At 41.4% G+C, this 20,348-nt stretch overlaps 1 protein-coding gene across 1 annotated transcript in view; it reads right to left on the bottom strand.

Moving 5' to 3' along the window:
- C5H11orf49 (chromosome 5 C11orf49 homolog) overlaps window positions 1-20,348 on the bottom strand; it is a 172,398-nt gene extending 152,050 nt beyond the window's left edge. The window contains exon 1 of the mRNA XM_038332177.1: window positions 20,228-20,348. Within this exon, the coding sequence (XP_038188105.1) occupies window positions 20,228-20,348 (121 nt within the window). The remainder of the gene's footprint in view (window positions 1-20,227) is intronic.

The following is a 20,348-nucleotide window of genomic DNA, read 5'->3' as shown; positions in this document are numbered from 1 at the left end:
AGCAAGGGTTCTGTCCTCATGCAAATGTTTGCATTAATAAAAAATGAAGAAAAAGATATAGAAAACGCAGGCTAGCTGGATATAATAGGTCACTAAATGGGAGGTTTTTCACATTTTCCAGGCGGAGTCAGCAGGTCTCTTAAAAACTTTGTCATTCTGAACATTTCACAGACATCACAAGATAGACATGCAAATAACAGAAGCAAATCAAAGGACATCCCGCTGCTCTGCTGGCGCCTCCCTCATCCATGCCTGGTTTGTCATTTTCTGTTAACCCCAGAGCTGGCTGCTATTCTGTTGAGGAATGGAGTTCCTAGCTCAAGGGGCAGTGCGCGTCCAGCCAGCTGGCCCCAGCACTGATAGCATTACAATGCAAGCCATGTACTGCCACTCAGGGACACGTGCTGCCAGGCAACAAGTGCAGCGTGTGATTTTTACACACTTGGTTTGCAAATCTGCATGGGAAAGAGTCTCTAACAAGCCACTTCAGAAGATGCACATCACTAAGTAGTTCTCTGAAGAATGTGTGAGCTCAGTCCTTCCAAGTGAAGCCACAGTCAGGACCATAAAATACAGACCTATGGGGAGGGTTAGCTACGATGTGCCGAAGGCCGTGCACTATGTGCCTAGCTTCATTTACTCTTCACAGCCACAAACTAAGGCATATATCTATCCCATCTTAGAGCTGAGGAAACTGAGGCTTAAGGAGCTTATATAACTGTCCGAGGACACTTAGATAAAAACGGAAGCCAAGGCTCAAAAACCAGATGTTAGCAAATTCTCCACCACTCCATACATTTATTATACGCAATTACTTTTTTTTTTTTTTGAGGGAACAGGAAATGGGCCAGATAAGCTAGGATCCCAGCCATATGTGCCATTGCAGAACCAGCGGCATGGTCCTCCTTCTCTATTTCAGTCATCTGGAGAATTTATTGTTCATTTTTAAGAATGAGTGGCTTATATCCATAATCCCAGAACACAGGAGATTGAGTAGGAGAATCACCAAGAGTTTGAGGCCAGCCTGACCCACATAGTAAGCTCGAGGATGGCCAGCTACTGAGAAAGGCTGTTCCCAAACACTACCCATCTCTTCCCCCAAAAAGATGAGGTGGTTTTTAGCTTGTGATAAAAATCTGATTTAAGAGGTATATTAATTTATTATATTATATAGATACATTATATTAATTTATACTAATAAATAAATATATTTAACACAGCATCCAAGAATCTCCTAGCAGTCATTACAGACCCTGGGGTCTCACCACCTACATGAGAAGGAAAAGAAGGGAACGACGGCCCTCGGACACCCCTCTCTCTAGATACAGACGGCCTGTTTTCTTCTCGTCTTTTCCCTGCCACTCTCCTCCAGTTCAGCAACAACATAATGATGGCCACTAAAACCTCACCCTGCAAATTCCCTGTCCTCCAACACACTGGTCCTCTACCAGGAAGTCAATTAAGCCTCGCCACAGACTCCATCCCATTGGCCTCTGGACTGCACAGTACTCCTTCCGTTCCCACAGTCCTGCTTCCCGTGGTCTCAGAAATACGCTAAGTACAGGGTTCAGCCCTCCACGGGGCTGCAGACAAGGGAGAGCTGGACGCAGCAGTCAGACCCTGCATTGCTGTGTCATCACGGCTCCTAAGTTACTCACACTGCTCAACTCCCGCCATTTACCAGTAAACAAACCAGTCCTTACTTTCTGCCCCTCTAGAATCAGGATGTGGAATTCTTGGGCTTTCTTACATGGGACTTTGAAGTTTTGTGTATTTCCATGTATAATCAGAATGCTGAAGTTTTTCTTTGAACAAAGTAAACAAATCATGACAAAAACTGAATATTGTGATTCCTTGGAGACCAAAAAAGTTAAAGAAAAAGGAACTAAAAACACATACACACAGAGGGCTCAACTAAGCCCAAATACCTCTCCACTTTTTAAGAGTTTTTCCTTTTTCATTTTTCTACCTTTTAAAACTTTACTTGGTACTATATTTCTCATAATTTTATTATATATCCTCTTACGAGATAATAAAATTTCTTTTTATAAATATTGATTTTGCCAGGCAGTGGTGACACACGTCTTTAATCTCAGAACTTGAGAGGCAGAGGCAGGTGAAACTCTGAATTCGAGGCCAGCCTGATCTATATAGCTAGTTTCAGGACAGTCAGAATTATACAAAGAAACTGTCTCAAAAACTAAAACAACAGCCGGGCGGTGGTGGCGCACGCCTTTAATCCCAGCACTCGGGAGGCAGAGGCAGGCGGATCTCTGAGTTCGAGGCCAGCCTGGTCTACAAGAGCTAGTTCCAGGACAGACTCTAGAAACTACAGGGAAACCCTGTCTCGGAAAAAAAAAAAAAACGAAAACAACAAATAAATAAATATTGATTTTGTTTTCTGCTAGAAATCTTAAAATTTTATTTTAATCAAAATAATTTATTGTTGCTCTATGGATATAGTATTCTCTTTTATTTCATCTCTTGTTCCTTAAATCTCCAGATACAAATTAGAATACGGCCGGGCGGTGGTGGCGCACGCCTTTAATCCCAGCACTCGGGAGGCAGAGGCAGGCGGATCTCTGTGAGTTCGAGGCCAGCCTGATCTACAAGAGCTAGTTCCAGGACAGGCTCTAAAAAAGCTGCAGAGAGACCCTGTTTCGAAAAACCAAAAAGAAAAAAAGAAAAAAAAAAACAAATTAGAATACGTAGCTAAGGATAAAAACATTGCTAGAGTTTTCCAGCATAGATTATGTAAGCTTATGGATATTTTCTCTTATTTGTTATTATTATTGATGGCAGGGTTTTATTGCTCTACTGTCTGGAACTTGCTATGTTGACCAGGCTGGTCTCTGCCTTCTCAGTGCACATAAAGGCATGTGCCACCATCCTTGGTGATATTTTCTTTTATAAATCATTCTTCCTTCACAACACACACACAGACACGCAACATTTCTTAGCTTCTTTTGTAGCTGCTTTGGTCATATGATTTATGTGATTATAACATATAAATAGAATGTTTTGAGTCTTCTAGAACTAAGGATAATGAGTGATGTCCCTTATTTACCTGAAGAATAAAAAGTTTCTTCAGTCCCCATGGATTCTGAGGAAAGGGACCAAATCTAAAGCTAGGATAAACAGGATAACAGAAGCCAAGTCTTTTGTGGCAGTTTGGAGTATACCACTCCACTCTGTCTATCCTTAAAAGAAGAATAATTTTTTTGCTTGCATTTATTTAAGGTGTTTTTCTAAGATTTACTGTATTCTATGTGTATGAATGCCTGAATGCATTTAAGTGCACTCCATGTGGGTACAGGAGCCCAAGGAGGTCAGAGGAAATCATAATACCCTCTGGAACTGGAGTTACAGGTGAGCCATGATGTGGGTGTCAAAAGCTGAACCTGGGTCCTCTGAAAGAACAGTGAACTCTCTTACCCACCAAGCTATTTCTCCAGCCCCAATTTTATTTTTTTAACAGCATCTTAGTCTGTTGCACAAGCCAGAACTTACTTTGGAGCTTGTGGCAATCCTCCTGCCTCACTCCTTGAGTGCTTGGATTACAAATGTGACTCACTGTACACACAAATGTGACTCACTGTACACACAAATGTGACTCACTGTACACACCTTCCTACTTTATTTGAACCATATAATTTTCTAAAATGTATAAATGAATGGATCTGACTAATCTGACTAGCAATATTCAACAAGAAAAAATCCACGAGCCTGCTGCTGTGTGTAAACAGGGGGGGTAGGATGGTATGAGTCAGACACACACACTCCTGTCCCCAGGGCCCACAGTCTAGTGAACAAGGTGACCTTCACAACTTAAACAATAACACTTTAATTGCTCCTAAAAGGTTACTACTAAATACTCTCACACACATTATCTCTTTGAACTTCACAATCAACCTAGGAGTCAGATAAGGCTGGTTTACCTGTCTTACAAATGAAACTACCCAAGGCCACATAGTTTGTACTGCAGGACAAACTCAACCTCATAGTTTAACTATTCCATTGAATTACAGTATTAGAATAATTCACAAAGAAAGCTTAAGATGGTCATGACTAATACTAATTAATTGATAAAAACTTCATTATAACATAGATGGCCATAAAACAATTTCTTAGAATTTCACAGAACTTACATTAAGGTTTCTTTCTAAATTAATTTTCCATCGACTAACCAAGGAAACACTAACTTTAGAAATGATGATGGCTCTATTTCCTTCTCAGATGCCACATTTTGAACTAGAGGAAAATGCGCAGAGACAAACAGCACATAAACTATGGGTTCTCCAACCCAAAGCCAGTGCTATCCAGAATAAAACAAAACTTACTTTGCTTAAGTAGTCTACCTCATCTAAGCTAGGTAATTTATCTTCAGTCCAAATCTTCAACAGTTCTACACTGTTGTCCCACATCTAGACAGCCAGACTTAGTGACCACAGCAAGGAAGTCCCATTGCTTTGTACCTGGTTCCTATCTCAAACTACATATAAAAGTTAACCCAAAATGGACCATAAAGCCAGCACTACTAAAACTCTCAGAATAAAAAAAATATATATAAATCTCTATGAATTTGGTGTAGTCAATAATTTTATTGGTGTAGGAGGTCCTTCTGTATTTGTATTACTTTCATTGGTTGATTAAAGAAACTGCCTTGAGCTAGTTGATAGGGCGGATCCCAGGTAGGCAGGAAAAACAGAACAGATTTCTGGGAAGAAGGGCAGAGAGGCAGACACCATGATTCTCCTACCCAAGACAGACTTTGGTTAGACTCATGCCGGAAAGCCACAGTCAAGTGGTGATACATATTAATAGAGATGGGTTAAACTAATATGTGAGAGTTAGCCAATAAGAGGCTAGAGCTAATGGGCCAGGCAGTAATTTAATTAATACAATTTCTGTGTGGTTATTTCGGGGGCTAAGCTAGCTGGGCACCGGGAACATGGCCCACTCCTCTTACTACGTTTCATAATATTCAAAAGGTAAAAATAATCTAAATTATCCATCAACTGACAAATGAGTACCCAAAATGTATTGTATCGTACAGCCAAATATTACTCAATCACAACAGTGAATGAAGTCCTGAAAACTTTTCACAACATGCGTGAACCTTGAAAACATGCTCAGACTGCAAAAGAAATACCCAAAGCAGACAAACTCACAGAGATAGAAAGTAGATTAGTGGTTATCAGGAGTTGGGTGGGGGGGTAAAAAATGGGGCATTTTGAGGGATGATAAAAGTTCTGGAATCAGGAATCTGGAATTTGCTTTTTGTGCAAAAAATGAGAACACGAGTATAGATTTCCTGCACCCATATAAAAGCCAAGTGTGATCATACACATCTGTAACCATGGCACTGGAGTGTGTGGGGAGACGGAGACAGAGACAGGCATGTGCCCAGAGCTCATCTGCCAGAGAGCCTAGCAACCTGGTATGCTCTGGGTTCAGGAAGAGACTCTGTCTCAAAAGATAAGGTAGATAAGGCCAGTAAGGGTTGTAGATAATTAGTTAAGATGTGTTACATTTGCGGTTATGCTGTGGAATATTTGTTTAATGATGCAAAGATGTGTTGCATTCTTTTATGTTGCATTTGTTTAACTATGTAAAGCTGTGTTACTTTGCTTTTCTAAAACACCTGATTGGTCTAATAAAGAGCTAAACGACCACTGGGCGATGGTAGAACAAGCCTTTAATCACAGCACTTGGGAGGCAGAAGCAGATGGATCTCTGAGTTCGAGGCCAGCCTGGTCTACAAGGGCTAGTTCCAGGACAGGCTCCAAAGCAACACAGAGAAACCCTGTCTTGAACCCCCCCCCCAAAAAAAAGAGCTGAACACCCAATAGCTAGGCAGGAGAGAGAAATAGAGAGAAATAGCAGACAGAATAAATAGGAGAAATCTAAGGAAGAGACGAGACAGGAGAAAAAGAGGAGAGGAGGACACCAGGGGCCAGCCACATGGTCACACAGCCAGCCACAAAGTAAGACATATAGAATAAAGAAAGATAAAAAGCCCGGGCAAAATGTAGTTAAAGAGAAAGGGGTAATTTCAGTTAGAAAAGCTACCTAGAAACAAGCCAAGCTATGGCTACGCATTCATAAGAAGTCTCCATGTATTTATTGGGGAGCTGGGTGGTGGGTCCCCAAAGAGAAAACAAACAACTACAGGTGAGATGGCTTTGTAGGTAAAGACACCACCAATCCTGATTACCTGAGTCTGATCCCTTCCGAGACCCACAGGGTGGAAGGAGAGAACTGTTCTGTGACTTCATGCATACAGTGGTATGTGTATGCACACAGCATACATATATGCATGAACACATACACAAACACACACGGAGACAGACAACTAAGGTGGGGAGTTATAGTAGAAGACACCCAAGATGTTCACACACAAGCATACACATGTACACATAAGCTTACATGAACATGTACACATCCATGCACTTGTACACATATACAGCACACACACTCACACATAAGTTCTGGAATTACATTGTAATAGTGGTGGTACAAATTTGTGAACACAGTAAAAAACACTAAATCCTTTAGAATACATTAAATTGAATTTAAAAGGATAAATCTTATGGTAGATCAATTATCTCAATAAAAGATAACAGAGCTGGGGATGCAGTTTTCTTGCATGTGTACAGACGTGTTATGTTGAGGTGCATAGTCACATGTGTATGTCTGTGGGCCTAAGACTAACACTGGGAGTTTTTCTTAATGTTTCTCCACCTTATTCACTGAGGCAGGGTCTCTCACTTGAACATTGTCTCAGCTAGTCTAACTATCCAGCTTCATCTAGGGATCCCATCTCATGGCCTTCCAGAGACTAGGACTGCGGGGGGCTGCTGTGGCCACCCAGCATTTACATGGGCTCTGGCAATCCGAGCTACTGTACTCAGTCTTCATGCTTCTATAGCAAGCCATCTCCTCAGCTCTACAGTGATGGAGATTTTTAAGATGGGATAAATAAGAGTCTAAGATTTTTGGAAGGTTAAAATTAGACAAATGAGTAATAATTACCACAATGTACAGGAAAAAAGTAAATTAAAGTCACTAACTCGAGCAAGTTTGTAGAGGGTTTGCCCAGCATACAAGCAACCCTTGATTTAATCCCTAGCATCATATAAACCATGCCACAGAGACTATGTTGTCCTGAAGTTTCCTCTACTAAAGAAATTAGTTCTATTATTTTTTTAAACTTAGCATCAGGCAAGTTCTTAGGACACTGGCAGAAGGCAACCAGATTCTTTACCAACATTTCACAGGAACGACCCACCTCTTGAGCAGGGCTGCCTTCCAGGCTTCCAAGTAAAATGAAATAAAATCAACAACATAGGTTCTTCGCAGCAACACTAAACTGTCTGGTACTAACTTCAGAAACAGTTACTTTCTGTTGCTGTGACAGAACACCACTACCAAAAATGACTTATGGAAGAAACTTTATTTTGGCTTCTAAGGTTCCAACGAGAGAATCTATAACAGCAGGGGAAGCATGGCAGCAGGAGGCCAGAGAGGGAAGCTGAGAAATCACATCTCCAAGTGCAAATGTAAAGTAGACAATGAACTGGAAGAGGAGAAAGGCCATACACTCTTAAAGTCCATCCTTCAGTCATGTGCTGCTTCAAGAAAGGTTCCACCTCTTAAAGGTCCCAAAACTTCCTCAGTGCTGCCAACTGGGGACTAAGATTTCAATACATGAGCCCGTGGAGGACATCCTCACTCCAGCCACCACACTGTAAAAATAGAAGTGGAAGGAGAAAAGCAATTCTACAAAGTTGTCAAGCCTTCATACATGCATGATAGGCCTACATGTGTATGTGCATACATGTGTGCACGCATGTGTTCGCGCACACACACAAGCATCATTTTCAACATATCAGAAGCTGAGGTATATTCTTATATAGCTTACCAAAGAATCTAAGGAACATATATTCTATAAAAAATAAATTGAAGCCGGGCGGTGGTGGCACATGCCTTTAATCCCAGCACTCGGGAGGCAGAGGCAGGCGGATCTCTGAGTTCGAGGCCAGCCTGGTCTACAAGAGCTAGTTCTAGGACAGGCTCTAGAAACTACAGGGAACCCTGTCTCGAAAAACAAAAAAAAAAAAAATTGAAGTTCTATGCTTAAATCTTTAATTTTAGATTAAAACATAATTAATTTCCCCTTTCCCATTCCTCCATTCAAACTCTCCCATACACCCCTCCATGCTCTCCTTCAAACTCATGGCTTCTTTTTTCATATGTATATATTGTATATGTATACATACATTCCTAAATATCACTTACTCAGTATGATGATACTTAAAGCTTTACCAAAAAAAAAAAAAAACTTACTAAACTGAACAGGAAAAAATATTTACTGAACTAAGTAGGAAAAAGCTTTCAGAAATAACAGACCTTGAAAGAAATCTAAGTGCCTACCAATACTACTTTGGAGTCAGATAAATTTCCTTCCTTTTTCCTATTTTTAGTTCTATTTTTCGAGACAGGATTTTTGTGTATGACTCTGGCTGTCCTGGAACTCTTTCTGTAGACCAGGATAGCCTCAAACTCAAAGATCTGCCTGCCTCTGCCTCCCAAGTGCTGGGGATAAAGGTGTGGAGTCAGAAAAAATCCGTCAAACCAGCTCCACACACATTTCACTTAGTGACAAGTCACATGTACTCATCTATTTCCACAAGGAAAAGTGAGATTGGCCTGCTGTGAAGACAGGAAGACACTGTACACCTCTCCATCCCCAGTACTCTGAGTCACTCTGCTCAGCAAGATGCCAATTGGAACCCATTTTACTTAACACAGTGTTGGGGCAGCTGTACTGCTAAACCACCATACTGAAAGACCTGGATAAATCCAGACCCCTCTAGCAGAAAGAATAGAGCCAAAACTCTAGCAGGAAAAATAGAGCCAAAAATCTATCAGGGAGAGAAGAACCAAAAATCTAGGTTAGCTGGTTTAGTGACTCTGTTCCAGGACTAGCTGACCATAAAGTTAGATTATCATCTTGAGAATAATCTTGAGAAACGGGGAGTTACCCCCTTGTGATTATCACTGGTATTTTCAGAATTTTCCAAAGATCACTGGTATTTTTGGAATTTTCCAATGACGTCCTTCCTACCCCCTTTAGGTTGTGGTTTCTTCCCCTAAATATCCCTTCTCCCAACTACTTGGGGTCAAACTCCTCTGCCCCGGTGTGGGAAATGAGTTTCGGCCCCAGCACGTTGGTTCTTGTCAATAAACCTCATGTGACTGCAGCAAGGACGGTCTCTTGTGAGTTCCTGGGGGGGGAGGGGCATGTTATCCCGAGACTTGAGTGAGAGTCTCCCCACTCCAGGGGTCTTTTAATACCATGCTTGCCTTATAATCTGTGTTTTTTTTAAAGGGTTAGAGATGGCTCAGCAGTTAAGAGCACTTGATGCTCTTGCAGAGAACCCAAGTCCAGTTCCTAGCACCATATGGTGGCTCTCACCATCCATAACTCCAGTTTTGGGTCCCAATGTTCTCTCCTTGTCTCCATGGGCAATACATACACACAACTGCAGGCAAAACACACACTAAAATAAAAAATAATTTTAAAATAGGAGGCTGTTTCTTTAAAAATAAATAGCTAATTAAAAGACATGGATCCTGCCTTAGATTTAGAATTTAAATAAAATAGCTTTTCCCCTTAATATGTTTGTGGGAGCCAGCCTTGCAAAGGAACCTTAGGAGTCTTCTCAGGTATTGCTGCCCATGATAAGCTAAGTATGGGCAGGTCATCCAAAAGAAACTCTTTATTTCCAACCATTATCACCTGCCAGTGTAGAATTCAGCCATCGATAAATTTAATAAGAGGCCTGAGTCTCAGTAGTTTACCCTGAAGCAGGGTTGCAGGAAGAACCACTAGCTGAGATTACCTCCACCCAAGAACAGACCATTCAAAGGAAATGCCTAACATTCCAACTGCTGTAGACAGGACCACCTGCCAGAACATACTCAACCAGGACACCCCTAGACAAATGTCAACCAATCACCCCTCACCCCCACCTTTACTACTATAAAACCCTATTCTAATTAAGTTCGAGGCTCTCTGTTTATTCCAATACGTTGGACATGTAGAGAGACAGTTTGCAAACTTGCTTAAAATAAAGGCTCTTTGCTTTTATGTGTGGGACTCGGTCTCCTTTTTGGCTTTTGCAGGTACTTTGCTGATTTGGACATAACAAAATGAAGTTACCCAAATACTACTAACTATAATTGGAAATAAAAGGTGAAATCCTGAACTTGCAAAGGAACCTTAGGAGTCTTCTCAGGTATTGCTGCCCAAAATACAAAAATAACTACAAAAAAAGAAGAAGATACTTCAGTAATAATTCTGTCATTTAAAAATATAAATTGGGGGCTGAGAGATAGATAGCTCTGGGGTTAAGAGAGCATCCTGCTTTTGCAAAGATTCTGAGTTCAGTTCCCATATCAGGTATATCACAAGTGTATGTAACTGTAGATCCAGGAATCTGACAATCTCTTCTGGCCTGAAATCGGTACTACACTGTACAAACACACACATAGACACACATATAGACATGTCATTTTAAAAATAAAACCAACAACAAAAACAAATATACTGTTTCCTAGTATACCTTCTTATCTAAAACAAAAGCTGTTGTCATTAACTGGCTGAGTTTGAGGACTTTCAAGGTGCCAAGCCTACTGTTAAGTCTTTCAACCACAGTGATTTTGCTCTCACCACACTAAAGGGAAAAAAATTTCACAATGTGAGAACAATCAACCACTTCTTGTAATTTGTTGCTGCTTTAGAAATATGAGATTAAAAAATCAAATATCTACTGAAAAACAAAGGCCAAAGCCTCCCAATGTCCAGACAAGGAAAAGATTAACAAGACTCCAGAGAATATTTGTAGTACAACCATGAAGAAAAAGAAGCAGAGCCACTCTCCCTGACGGTCTAGCTCACTCTCATTTACCTATATGACCACCATCCTCTGCATGGTGGCTAAGTATGCACTCCATCTGTGAGAACTCAGGAAGCGATCATGGGCTAGACAGCAGGTCTAATGGTTTGCAGACTATCAAGAAAGACAATTTAGGTCTCATTCAATGGTTTACTTTCAAGATTCCTGGCTTATATTAATTCATCTTCTCTGCCTTTGTGAGCTCTTATCAACTCTATTTGCTGGGGAAATTTAATCAGTGAAAATAACAGCAGAATTTCCTATTCACAAAGCACCACCCTACAAAGAACTCCCCGTGATTGTCTTCTCATCTCCCCATGTTCTGGTAAAGTAGGTGGCAATGTTCCTTTTGCCATTTTCATTTTCACAGGTAAAACCCTACAGCTCAAAGAGCATAATAATTTACCCACAGAGTAAACCCATATTTTCTACATTAACTGAACATACTGCTTAGGATTACAAGACCATAAACTCAAGTCTGAAATGTAAATAGTACAAGGGCACTGAACTTTTAGCTTTCGCTGTGGCCAACTTTCATTGTATTACATCCCCCAAAGACTAGGGTGTGCATGTTGTTTAAGCTCATGTGTTCATTGTTTATAAAGAATACTGTTACCATTTTCCTAAATTTGTCTAAGTTAGTCTGGATACTCAAACGCTGAATTTTTTTGTGTACTGTCTGTGCACTAGCATTGTAAATGATGTCATCAGGAATATTCAAAACTCTTTAAGACAAAGCTGCAGGGCTAATAAAAGCAATTCACTTGGGGGAGAGTGCATTTCTTCTTTCCTTTCTTCTTTTAAGTAGCTAACACACAAAGATGACTCATTAAGCCCAAAAGAGGTGACTATGGCATGTAAGCGCTTCTTATGCAGCCTTCCACAAAGGGACCTGAGTGGCAGCGCAGGCCTCCTCTCCTCTGCATTTCCCTTCAGGCAGAATGTGCATTTGTGTGGCTACATACACAATTATAATCTCCTCTGAAAGGCAATCCCTTCCATATGACAGGCTGCACAGTGGCCCGAGCGCCAGCCTCATGTTGTCCGTGCAGTGAACATGCTGAAATACAGACACATTTAATCTCTCCTTTTTGGAAATCTAAGATGAGACAGAAGGGGCAAAGCTGGGAAGAACTCCATGGAGAGAAAAAGGAGGGCAGCCCAAGTGCCCAGACTCACTTTCTCATGGGCTCAACTTCTTTGTGCTGTTGTCTGAATATCTGTCAACTGCAGGACTTTAGGGCATGAGAACCATGGTGTCCAGTGGTTCTGGCAGCTGCCTCTCCATTTGACAAGCAAAATCAAAAACATGTGGCCTTTGGTACATTTCACATTCAAAAGTGTTATTGTTTCAAACATGCCTATTTTAAATACATAATTTTCCCATTTAGAACACGCTGTACAGAAGTCTGCCACGGGAGGAATTCTGCACAAGATTGTTTTCCCAAAGGCAATGGGGAGCTGGACACTCCAGCACATGGAAGGTAGAGAGAAAAGGGATCAGGAGTTTAAAGCCATCCTCAACTATCCAATGCAAGGCCAACCTGGGCTACATGAGACACTTTCCAAAAACATAACAAACAACAACAAATGTGGTACAGTCCTGTTGCTGCCAGATGTCTGTGTGTCTGTCTCCTGGGGGCGTGGAGGACTATCCCAGGTGAGAGAAGCCTGAGTCTGACAAACACCTGAGTGACGTCCTGAGGCACCAGCAGATTTCTGTGTTCGATTACAGAAGCTGAGCTGGCACTATGCTGAGCACCTGTAATCTCAGGGCCAGACGCTGAGCTACACAACAGGACGACAGCCAGAAAAGGGGCTCCCACTCTCTCCGAAGAAGAGATCCTCTAAAAGCTAATTCAATGAAAGAAAAAAAAAAAAAGAATGGGCCCTGGAAAGGGCCTTTTAAAACAATGTTTACTTTTCTCCTGCTAATCAAACAAAACTTATTCAAAAAGCTTTCATGAAAAATGTATTTGATAATTTCAGCAGTAATTGCTTCGTTTAAAGAAAAGTGCTCAAGAAGAATGTATTTAATGAGATCACTACTTTGGTAAATTCAGATGTGTTTGGGAAAATCCCTCCTCTCTTTGATAAATAATTAAAATTCTGTTCAGATAAATGTGTTTTGACTTGAAATTCCAATCACAGAATGAACGGTTTCCTACAGCTGCTAGGGAAGAGCACAGGGCAGCCAGAGCCAGAAAGAGACCTGGGTTACTTGACAAGGGTAGCTCTCCTCTCAGTCAAATCACAGCACTCACACAGCTAAAGGACAAATAATTACCTTTAAAACAACGATTAAATCTTATGGTTGGGTAACCAAGGTATAGAAACTGTTATCAACCAAGAACTGAGCTTAGGTATAATCAGAGTTTAAAGCCAAAAGCATCCAGGGCAGATTTTAATCACTCATCCTTTTTTTTTTTTAATCCATCAAAAAGAGGGTGGGGACATAGTGTCTCTTCACGTGGTAAGATTCAGTAACTGTTGGCTAAACTAGATTCCTACCTCTCATATATTTTTAAATGTATTCTGCAGCTTGAAGCAAATCATTCATTCAACAATTGAGCACTTCACTTGGGTCAACCACTATACTAATGTTAGAGCTACTGAGAAAAGCCTGCCCCCATGGCTTACATTCTAATAAGAAACAGATGCTAACCAAGGATCCAGGAGGAAAACAAGGTAACTGATAATAACAGGAAAAGAGGCTCATGAATGTCTTTTCTGAACTATAAGTACCTTTGAAAACGCTTAGTTACCTACTCATCTTACCTAGGCAAGTATTATATGTATATAGGAAGAGAAAAAGAAAAATGATCGCCAACTTTTGGACAGAACTTGAAAGACTTTATTATTACTTGAATATAAATAATAAACAAGGTCAAAAATTTAAAAGAATTCTTTCTGGAACAACAATGAAATCACTCTGCAACTTATTTTAGAGAAATGGACGTGACCAAGGGTCAGAAACCAAAAGCCTTGGAATTCATCTGCTCCTCCCACTCCCCTTAACAATGAGCTACAGAGCCCTCAGAAAGGTGGCAGAGAGGGTGTAGGCTAAATTTCTAGGAACCACTTCCAAAGGGCACATTCTTGAACTAGCCCAACAAGACAACTGCCTGCTGCCCCTTCCATGACAGAGAAGCTGCTGACCAAATGGGGAGCAAGCTGAGAGAGCTGCAAGCTCCCGAAACATCCGGTACACTCCACGATGGTGCTTCTTTCTCAGTCCCTTGGTGTCCTGCTCATTTAAGAGTGTGTTCCGTCTCCCATGTGTGTCAGAAGATACTTTACACTTGGGCTTGCTTTTGATTACTCAGGAAGAGAAGGAGTGGAAGGAAAAGACAGGTGATTGTGAACAGCTCTGTAGTTATTCTAAAGTGAATTTTTTATATTAATCTGGTTTCCAAAGATTTACAATCAGTGTAACACATATATTTCATTTCATTTCAGTTCTGAAACAACCTAAAGACTATGCGTTCTGAAGACAATCTCAGCAAATTAAGTATCAATGTTCTATAGTGTAGTATTGAATTTGAAGGCTCACTAATTACATTTCAAACAAAAATAAATTTATTAGGATTCCTCCAAAAGCAAAACTAATGTGTCTGGCAGTCAGACAAGTAAACTTCATGTTATAGTATAAACAAATACAAAAAAAAATTTAGAAACATTAAAGTCTTCCAAGTTGAATAAATTCCAAGTCAGAACCTTTGCCAAGACTTAGAGAAACTGCATCAACTTCATGGCTGGAAAGGGCTGTATCAATGATATTGTCTTAGTTTAGGTACTCTGAGAAGCAGACACTAAAACAGGAGCAAACATGAAAAGATGTTCTGAAGGAAACACCTTGACCAGAAATGAGAAGAGGGCGGGGGAGCCTAGAAAGCTTCTCGACCATGATGTAAGCCTGTCATGAATAAAGGAGAGAGGAAGGCTGACCTCAAGCAAAGCCACCCTCAGAGAGACATCTCCCGTTAAAGAGGGTCTGTCCGGCCCAGTCAGTGACTAAAGGGAACACATGGGGAGCATGACACACCATGTGAGCAAGGTGTTGGATTCAGAGCTGAGGTGGAGTGGGTATTACTCCTTCCCTCCCCACAGCAGGAAATCTGAAAGGCTCATTTTCATGGTTGCCATGGACATGGGCTCTATTTGTATAATGACACAGTAAGGGCAGCCACCACTTACTCTGCTCCTACCCAGGTGCTCTTCTCCACATAGTTTCTTCTCACAACGTAGACACAAATCCAGCATCTGCACTAAATGTTTATATGCTCCAGGCCTGTAGCCCTGGCTGGCTCCAGCTGTTGTGCAGGCTACCCTCAAACTGTCTGTACATGCAGAATGCTGACATTACAGGTGTGCTCCACCATAGCCAGCCCACTTCACATTTCTCAGATGCAGAAAACCATAAATAGAAAGTGTAGGCAAATTCTTCACAGCCACAACAGCTACCCAAAGCACAATGACCACTACTGGAAGAAAGGAACTCTCTCAAATGGTTAGAAGTTCCCTTCCTCACTGCCTGTCCCTGAGGATGAGTCCACTGACAAGAGAGAACTGGAATATCGGCATTTCTTGATCCATCCTAATTCCTAGAAGGCCCCCTCATGAGCAGAAATACTAAATGAAGCCTTTGGAGTCAACTGAATTCACTCCAGAGATCCTTGTATGAGCCTATGTAATAGTAAGGAACCCACTTTTGGCTGGAGCCACTCAATGTATTGATAGCAGAATTTAACAATGTGGACTTGAACTAGATTGCTCAATTATAATCCTAATTCCACCACTTATTAACTTGACATTTGATACCAGCATGTGTGTGCATGTGTGTGCGTGTATTTGCATGCACACATGTATGTGCACACATGTCCACGACCCACATGGTGAAAGGAGTAAACCGACTGCTATACGCTGGCCTCATCTTGCATGTGCACACTTACCCACACTCATGCACCTACCTCCTTCATATACAGATTTTTTAAAAAGCAACAAAAAAATTTTAATGCCAGATTAAAGAAAAAAACCTCTATCATTTATTGTAATTCTTCTAAATACATAGACCTCAAAAGAAGAGTGCAACCTCTGAGTTCTGGTTTCCTAGAGATAGCGATTATGTCACCCCATTGCCAACCGGTTCTACAGAAGCAGAGGAGCCGGCCTGAGTACAAGTGAAAGCACGCACTTCCACAATTAGGTGGAGTAAGAAGGAACCTCACCCCTCACACTCACGCTCAGGTCGGCACTTAGGTGATTGTGTAAGTCTGGGTCTGGAACGGGCTCCCTTCGGCTCTGGAGTTCTCCACACCCAGCAGACATATAGACGCACCTCAGCAGCTGGCATATGCCTCCAACAGATCGCCTCCATACGGCTGGGAATCTCTAGCTTTCTTCATCTCCTTACCAAGTCCTCTCTTCGGTCTGGATGTCAATACAGTGTCTGTTGCTACACTGACTGCCTACATGAACATCTTTCCTGATGACCTTAGCCAGGTCAGGATTATAGGTTCCAAATTCACCAAGTCAATGCAGAAATCAAATCAGTTTACCCAACATGAGGAAAGGCTGCTTTCTTCAGAAATAGTCAAAAACCCAATACAACCCCTAGCTAGCAGGCAGAAGGGATGCCTACAGGCATTCACTTACAGGTGTCACTGTGCCCCACACTATAATCCTGAAGAGGGACTCTAGGTGTACCTCCCCAGGGTGCTCAGCTGTAGTTTTTTGTTTTTATTTTAGTGAGTGTCACGGACTTTTCTGTCTATAGTATTTTGTTCTCCATGTGTATTTCCTTTCTAGCCTGATATATGCAAGTGAATTTATAAATTGTAAGTTAATCAAAGTGAATTAAAAAATAGATTTCAAGATCTTAAATCAGAAATATGATCTAACCTATAAAGAATGACTTTTAAATTTTATGTTTATTCATTGATTTTAATAACCTTTGAGACAAGGATTCACTATGTATGACAAAGTGGCCTCAAATCCAGGATCCTCTTGCCTCAGTGACCCCAGTGCTAAAATTATAGTCATGTGTCACCATGTACAGCTTCTAGGGAGTGGTTGTTAATGGTCATTATGTTGAGAGTGGATGTTTCAAAACAACATATCTCTATGAGAGAGTATGCTGTAATAGGCAGGGCTAGTTCTTAGGTAAAAATAAATGTGTTTCAGCAGTTACTCAATTTGCTGAACCATAAGGAAGTCAGTGAGTGACATGACTTGCTCAGGGAAGTACGAATATCCTGATGCCAGTCAGGACTATTAACTACACAAGAGAGCCAAAGGAACGTTTGTGCAGGATACAAGAACAGTGGAAGGTTGAAGTCCATGAACACCAAAACTTTTCAAGTGCCCTGAAACAATGAATCAGCTCACAGACTGTCAACACTTACGCCACTTGGAAAGAGATGGACTTCTGTTTGTCAAGGCAGCAGTCAGCCAGACAAGCCTCTGAGATATGGACTTTAAATAGCAGAGATCCAAGGAACTGGCAAGGTACGAGAATGGTCAAGTATTCCACAGCTCATGGAGTAGTAAGTAAATTAGCAAACAACTAAAATCTTTACCAAAAGTATAGGTGCTGATATTGTTATGCATTAGGTACAAAGTTATCTGTGCTTCTAGCTAAAGTCATCTGAGGAGGAAACTCCAATTGAGAAAAATGCCCCCCAAAAGGAGCTATAAGCTATAGGCAAGCCTGTAGGGCATTTTCTTAATTAGTGATCACTGGGGGTAATCAGTGATCAGTGGGGGAGGGTTCAGCCCATTGTGAGTGGTGCCATTCCTGGTCTAGTGGTCCTGGGTTTATAAGAAAGCAAGTCGAGCCAGGCAGTGGTGGCGCACACCTTTAATCCAAGTACTCAGAGGGCAGAGGCAGGCAGATCTCTGTGAGTTTGAGGCCAACCTGGTCTACAAAGCAAGTTCTAGGACAGCTAGGAGTGTTACAAAGAGAAACCCTGTCTTGAAAAACAAAAACAAAAAACAAACAAACAAGTAAAACAAGAAAAAAAAAAGCAAGTTGAGTAATCCAGGAGGAGCAAGCCAGTTAGCAGCACCCTGAACTGTCTCTGCATCAGCGCCCGCCTCCAGGTTCCTGCCTTGCTTGAGTTCTTGTCCTCACTGCCTTGGATGATGAATTGTTACATGGAACTAAGAGCCAAATAAACCCTTTCCTCCCCAAATTGTTTTTGGTCATGGTGTTTCATCACAACAGTGGTAACCCTAACTAAGACACAGGTGTACTTCCCACTCCACCCCCAAAATAGGGCTTTTCTGTGTAACAGCCCTAGGTATCCTGAAACTTTCTCCGTAGATCAGACCTTCCTCTGCCTCCTGATTGCTGGGATTACAGACATGCTCCATGTTCTTTTATTTACAGAATAATCTGCAGAAGGATGCACAGAAAGCTAGTACCATCAGTTACCTGTGAGGAACATGCCGGACTTGTGGAAAGGGACGTGTGTCCTTTTACTATAAATTTCTGTTTGTATGTATCTGCTGTGTGTGTGTGTGTGTGTGTGTGTGTGTGTGTGTGTGTGTCTGCAGAGTTCAGAAGAGGCCCAGGAACCCCTGAGCTGGAGTTGCAGGTGCTGTGGGGGTAATGGGATCCAAACTCAGGTCCTCTGGAAAAGCTCTGGAAAAGTAGCACATGCTCTTAACTGCTAAGCTATCCCCCAAAATAAAAGTCTTTATATTAAAAAGCCGTTTTGAAGCAATGTTTCATACGGTTAATTAAGAAAATTTAATCATCTATCAGGTGTTATGATTCATGCAGTAGACAGGCAGAGACAGGAGTATCCCTGGGAGTTCAAGGCTAGCCTAGTCTACAGAGTAAGTTCCAGAACATCCAGGGTGACACAGAGAAACTCTGTCTTGAAAAATCAAAAAAGAAAAAAAAAAGAAATAAGCTATCAAGCTACAAAAAGACACGGAGGGGCTTTAAAGCCCTATTCATAAGTGAAAGACCTGTGAGGAATAAACAGAATGTCTCCAATCACTCTCAAAGGGGCAACATTTTAAAGTCAGTAAGCTCAGTGGTGGAAAGGGGTGGGGCAGGGGAATGGATGAAGGGGTGAAGCACTGAGGGTTTTCAGCACAATGAAATGATTCTGTTGAATACTTTAATAGTGACTGTATGATAATATGAATTTGTCAAAGTCCAGAAAACTGCTCAGCACAAAGAATAAACCCCAATGTAAAGTATAGGATTTTGATAATCACACTGAGCTAATAACCAATTGCAAGAGATGTATCACACTAATACAATATATTAATAATAGACGCTAAATAGAAGCCAGACAGTGGTGGTGCACGCCTTTAACATACCAGCACTGGGGAGACAGAGGCAGGTGGATCTCTGAGCTTGAGTTTGAAGTCAGCCTGGTCTACAGAGCAAGTTCTAAGACAGCCAGGGCTACACATAGAAACCTTGTTTTGAAAAAAGAAAACAGAAAAAAAAGGAGAATAAGAAGCTAAATAGAAGATATAGAGGGTAAAAAGAACTCTCTACTATCGGCTCAATCGTCTACAAGCTTAAAATTCCTCTAAATATTTAAGTCTGTGAATTTTAAGTGTATATGTATGCGTATAAGTAAATGCTTTTCATACTCACTGTAAGGTGCTTATCAAAGTACAGTACTTACTACCACATAGCCTTAGCTCAAAAGCAAGGTCCAGGGTCAAGTTCTGCAGTGGGCAAATATGATCCTACTACTATCTAACTGTGTGGTTTCATGCAAATTGTCTCTCTAGCCTTAGTTTCTCCATCTGTAAAGTAGAAAACAGCACCCCCTCCTAAGTCTGTTAATAAGAATCAAAGAAAGAATGCTGCATGCAAAATGCTTGCCACAGTGTGTAACAAAAGAGAAAAGCTCGAAATTACATCGCACTATGAAAGCAAAATTATTATTCACAAAATGTCTGATGTCACTTCAAAGGCCAAGTTTACTCCAATACCAACCTATCTGGAACAGCCCTGTTTAGGGCCTCAGCTTCTTAACTGTGTTACTTTGAACGCATTCCTCATTCCCCGAGTGCTAGTCCACAGAGTTAGGACATTCTTTACTTCATAAATGTTATTTTTCATTCTTATTTGGCCCTACGTTAGAGGCTCAGGCCCTGAAGCCCCTTCTTTCTGTCCCTCCCCATTCCATCCAGACCCGCTACCATTCAGGCTCCACCCCTGTCTCCTCCCCACTCCTTCACCTAACTTCACTTCTTTCCTTTCCCGAAGCTGAAAGAAGCCCCCCTACCCAGATACTCGTAGTCCGGTAGAGCTAGGCGCTCGGGACTCAGCATCCTTTGACCGGGTAGTTTCCACGCTCCAGCTCTCCGGCTTCCGGAATCCAGGCTACAGCCTGTTTCTGTTGCCAT

Source organism: Arvicola amphibius, chromosome 5 (assembly GCF_903992535.2).
Source record: "Arvicola amphibius chromosome 5, mArvAmp1.2, whole genome shotgun sequence".
Lineage (NCBI taxonomy): Eukaryota > Metazoa > Chordata > Mammalia > Rodentia > Cricetidae > Arvicola > Arvicola amphibius.
This window is presented reverse-complemented; position numbering and strand designations above follow the sequence as displayed.